Source organism: Paramisgurnus dabryanus, chromosome 12 (genome assembly GCF_030506205.2).
Source record: "Paramisgurnus dabryanus chromosome 12, PD_genome_1.1, whole genome shotgun sequence".
In the NCBI taxonomy this organism is placed as follows: domain Eukaryota; kingdom Metazoa; phylum Chordata; class Actinopteri; order Cypriniformes; family Cobitidae; genus Paramisgurnus; species Paramisgurnus dabryanus.
Window position 1 is genome coordinate 36085762 of NC_133348.1, and position 5631 is coordinate 36091392.

Sequence of the window (5631 nt, forward strand, 5' to 3'; positions counted from 1 at the left end):
AATATAGCCAAAATCTCAGTTCTTTAAAGGGATAGTTCACCCTAAAATGAAAATTCTGTCATCATTTACTCGCTCTAATGTTTTTACAAACCTGTATTTATTTTTTTGTTTTGATGAACATGAAGGAAGATATTTTGAGGAATGTTTGTAACCAAGCCGTTTGTGAGCCCCATTCACTTCCATAGCAGGAAAATAGTGAATAGGGCTCACAAAGGGTTCGGTTACATATCTTCCTTTGTGTTTATCAGAACAAAGACATTTATACAGGTTTGTAACAACATTAAAGTGAGTAAATGATAAACGAATTGGGTGAACTATCCCTTTAAGGTGTGTGTTTATCATCGATGTCTTGGTTATGAAACAGAACTGACAACACAAGCAGAAAATATATAAAGACAACATCTTTATTGGGCTATTAGATACATGTAATGATAATCAGACCGTAGAAAATGGTCTGAAGTTGCAACATTTTTGCTGCCTTCAAATGTGTTCGGAAGTTCAATAATCATGCCCTTACGAAAAAGAAGTTTATTGAAGTGTGCTATAAGTATACTTCTTTTAAACTTAAAATAAGAAAGTATAGTTTCAGTTTACTTTTTATGTACTTCTCTAAAATGTACTTTAGGTACTTCTCAGAAATATACTTAAATTGTACTAAAGTATACTTGACCTATACTGACCGAAATGTCTAAGTATATTTGGCCTATACTTGTTTACTGAAATATACTTAAGTATAAAGTAAAAATGCAACAACGAAAGCTACATCAAGAAAGCTGCAAAAAGCCATAAGAATAGCCCTGGTGAAAAATAAATATACTTTATTGTATTTCAAGTATATTTAAATTTGCAATAGTACATTACAAATATACTTAGAAAGAAATGTACCATCTTTGAATATATTGAAAGTATGCTTACAACATATTTGCTTACAATTAAACTTTTAACATATTTCAAAATAATTATAATTTAGTATATTTTCTAAAAGTATAATTAAAAAAATATACTTGGAGTTAAAGTTCTGTGCAATTTTTAAAGTATACTAATTTGAACTTATTATAAAGTTTATTTTAGGTATACTTTATCTGTTAAAGTGATCATTATAATAATGCACTGACTGGCAGCATATTTATAAAATACATTATTTAGCATCCTTTAGAAACAGTATATTTTAAGTAAATTTTGAAAGTATATGTAGTGTACAAATGTATATTATCTTTATGGAGAATCTTTAGTGTTAGTAAACTAGTAAGTTATTAATTTTGTGCTGCAGGTATACTTGCAAGTATTCTTTTACTATACTTTTAGTTAACTAGTGTACTCATACTGAAAGTGTACATGCAAGTGTTTTGTTAGTGTACTCTTAGTAAACTAGTAAGTTACTAATTGTGTGCTGCAGGTATACTTGCAAGTTTTCTTTTACTATACTTTTAGTTAACTAGTAGTTTACTACTCAACTTTACTTTAAGTGAACTTAACATCATACTAAAAATATAAATATATTGCACTTAAAGTACAATACAATGTTCCTGTGTATACATTTTTTACTTGTACCTTTTAATTGTACTGTCAATTTGAAGCTAAATCTTTCGTATGCTATAATAAATACAAAAATTATATATATATAATGGGACACTACAGTGGGACACTGTAGAAATTGTGAGTAAAAAAGGAATGGAATAATTTACAAATCTCATAAACTTATTAAACTTATATTTTATTCACAATAGAATATAGACTATCTCTGCCCATCTTGACTTCTGAGAGACACTGCCACACTTTTTATACCCAATCATGTTGACAATTAAGTTGCAAATTGGTCCTTTAGTTGTTCCTTATATTTAAATTTAAAGGAGCAGTGAATCAAATACTCAATTTTAACTTGATAATTTGTTTTATAAGAGGTCATCATACTTAAATGAACATCCTGCAAGTTTCAGAACTGAAAACGTCCGTGCTACTGAAATATAACAGTTTTTGGCACCAAGCCAGTAAAACAAGCCAGTGTGGAATTCGGAAAAGTATGACGTCAAAGTATAATTGAAGCACCTCCCCATAGCCAAATACAAGGACCACTTTTGTAGCCCCGCCCACAGCTTTGCGTGACACACGTTTGTCTCAACAATAAGAAAACATGTATTTAAAGATTGCCAAATGTAACCAAAATTACTTATAAATACATTTTTTCTGAGAGACTTTTATTTTGACGCGGTGATCTGAAGTAACCATGGAAACGCATTTTCGGTTGTGGTAGAACGGTCTATGGGAAGAACACAGATGCTGGATAACGGAGTCTCAACATTAGAAATGCGTGGATAAAGTTTGCTTTTGAAGAAGTTCCAGCTCGAGTGGGGAGTGTTTACTTTGTGTACACGGATTCATTTGTAAAGAAGTCGATGCTGGATTTGCAGAGAGACTGTGATTAAAAACACCCCTAATATTGGATCTGACAAAAATGACAGCAGTACACAGTAAGTTTATTTAAGTTACTGCGTTTCACTATTGCTTTGTTAGAAGAGATCGCTTGATATGTCTGTTGTAACATCCGTGTCTAAACACGTATGTTTGACTATTTTAATGTACTAAAAACATTAAACGATTAATAAAGATACACCACTTAACAACACAACTGTAATTTAACAGTAGAAATATACAGTTTTATTGATAAAGAAGGATTTATCAGCCGCAGTTTAGATGCTGATGCCCGCTTACTGTGTTGTATACGGTAATTTTGGTGAGTTGCGTTTGAAAGGTCCAACACTCAACAAAGCTTTTTTATCATATAACTGTGGTATGTAACGTTACGTGTATCTAAGAGCAACCTCACAAGCACAATAGAAATATACAAAGTTATTGATAAGGATTTATCAGCCGCAGTTTAGATTCTGATGCGCGCTTACTGTGTTGTATACGGTAATTTAGTCACGTCGAGTTTAAAATTTTGTTTCCACTTTACTATACGTATTGTCATTTATGTGTATCATCTTTAGCACCCAGAATCTTTTGTGGCTCAAACATATATGTGTTTGGCTGCTCTTTTTACACATTAATGTTTTTAAAACATTTACCCACATGTAATGACGGGGAATGAAGCTGTCCAATCATAGCAGTGGGTGTTTACGTCCAGGTCTTCAGTGCGGCCCGCCCCTTCAAATGAACCATTTCTCCAGACAGCCACTAATCCATGTTACAAAATAGCCTATTACTTATTGTTTTTGATGTTTTTGAATGTAAAAACCACGCGAACATCATAAGAACATCGCGTGCTTTAGTGTATTACAGTAAAAACAGTAGTAGTTTCGGCTTGTTGTTGATTGTTTTCGGGCGTGGCCTGCTGAGTTTCAGGCCACATTTGAAGCACTTATAAAAACAGTCAGTCCACCGCAGCAGCGGTCGCGTGCAGCCCTCGTCGTGTGAAGACCGAAGAGTGTAAAGACCATCGACTCTACCTGCGCGACTCCACCGAGCAGGGACACCGACTGGGCACTTAAGTATTGCACTTTTTGTACTAACTTGTACTAACTTTTCCTATTTATCTATATAGCACTCTTTTTTCCTCTCTTGTACATTTCCTATTCTTATAATTTTACTATGTGCTTTCAAATCTCTACTGTCATTACAACTCGTAAATCTGTTGTATCACGTCGCCGTGGGAGAAATATTAATAACCTCCGCACTCTCCCACCTTCCACTATTGCCTCACTCTCTCTTCCCATTGGCTTATGGAACTGCCAATCTGTTGTCAACAAAGCAGATTTCATAACTGCCATTGCCTCACATTCTGGCCTTTCTGATTTAGCACTTACTGAGACATGGATTAAACCAGAGGACACGGCCACTCCGGCTTCCCTCTCCAACAACTACACTTTCTCACACAGTCCTCGCACAACAGGAAGGGGTGGAGGAACTGGTCTGCTCATCCCAAAGGACTGGAAATTCCAACAGCAAACCCCCTCATGTGACAGCAACTCTTTCGAATCGCATATTGTTACTATCATCCACCCTACTAAAATGCATTTTTTAGTTAACTATCGCCCCCCAGGTCAACTTGGACACTTCTTTGAGGAGTTAGACGTACTTCTGTCTTCATTCCCTGAGGATGGTACTCCTTTAGTAGTACTTGGTGACTTCAATATCCACCTGGAGAAACCACAGGCAGCTGACTTCAACACCATGACTGCGTCGTTCGACCTCAAGCGAGTCCCTACTTCACCAACACACAGGTCTGGCAATCTTTTAGATCTTATCTACACACGCTGTTGTTCCACCTACCACACCCAGGTCACCCCACTTCACACATCTGATCACTTCCTAATTACTCTCGACCTCGACCTGACTCCCCCTGTCGCTACATACGATCCCCCATTGTTCACGTTCAGGCGCAACCTGCGCACGCACTCTCCCTTCCGCTTATCCTCTGCGATTGTTTCCACGCTGCCCGCTCCCAGCCAACTTTCTCTGTTAGATACTGACAATGCCACTGACACACTTTGTTCCACTCTTACATCCTGCTTAGACACATTATGCCCTCTGACATCTGGACCAGCCCGGGTCACACCTCCTGCTCCTTGGCTAACTGAGGTTCTCCGTGAGCATCGCTCCACACTCAGGGCTACAGAGAGGAAGTGGCGCAGATCGAATGATCCTTCTGATCTCTGCCTCTATCAGTCTCTTCTTGCCTCCTTCTCCAAGGATGTCTCCTCTGCAAAGACCTTATACTACCATTCAAAGATTAACAACTCACCTGACTCTCACACTCTCTTCAAGACCTTCTCTACCCTTCTTTGTCCCCCTGCCCCTCCACCTTCATCCGACCTAACAGCTGATGATTTTGCTTCCTTCTTTGTGAAGAAAACGAAAACTATTAGCAGTCAGTTCTCTGAGCCGCCGCTTCTTGCGCATTCTCAAATCCCTGAGACATGCTCCCTTCCCTCCTTCTCTCTCCTATCCGAAGCAGATGTTTCCAAGGTCTTGGCTTCTAATCATCCGACTACCTGCCCGCTAGATCCCATACCCACCCATCTCCTCCAGGCCATCTCTCCGTCTGTTATCCCTGCTCTCACTCACATTATCAATTCATCCCTTTCCACTGGCACCTTCCCTGTAGCATTTAAAGTGACCCAGATAACCCCGTTGCTGAAGAAACCCACTCTCAATCCTGCTATGCTAGAGAACTACAGACCCGTTTCTCTTCTTCCCTTCATTTCCAAGACTCTTGAACGCATTGTGTTGACTCCATTTCCCATAATCCTGCATGCCTGGACTGATTAGTCTGCCACCTGAAACTCATTGGACAGCCTATATAAACTCTATGGAAACATTAGCCGTTTCTCAATATGCGTTCTTGTCTGTACTTGTGTTCTTGTGGACTTGTGAAACGTCATCAGTCGCGGTCCAAGTACTGTTCCAATTCAAAGTTCGCATCAAGCCCAAGTTCACATAAAATCCCCGGATGTGTTCTTGATCCGCCCATTTTATCGAGGATGCATTAGAGGAGACTTGTGTGGACTTATGACAGCGAAGTTTCCCAGAATGCATTTCGCGTCAGGAGTTCGTTCTTCCGAGTCTGAACTTGCAAGTTCGAACTACGAAAGACACAAGTCCGAGTTCGGCGTACTTGGTTTTGAGAAACGG

At 38.4% G+C, this 5631-nt stretch overlaps 1 protein-coding gene across 1 annotated transcript; it reads left to right on the plus strand.

Moving 5' to 3' along the window:
* Positions 1 to 3554: 3554 nt before the first annotated feature.
* On the plus strand, positions 3555 to 5268 carry LOC141283065 (uncharacterized). The gene has a single exon (XM_073816319.1). It carries the CDS (start codon positions 3589 to 3591, stop codon positions 5266 to 5268), a length of 1680 nt encoding a protein of 559 aa, XP_073672420.1. The 5' UTR covers positions 3555 to 3588.
* Positions 5269 to 5631: the final 363 nt, after the last annotated feature.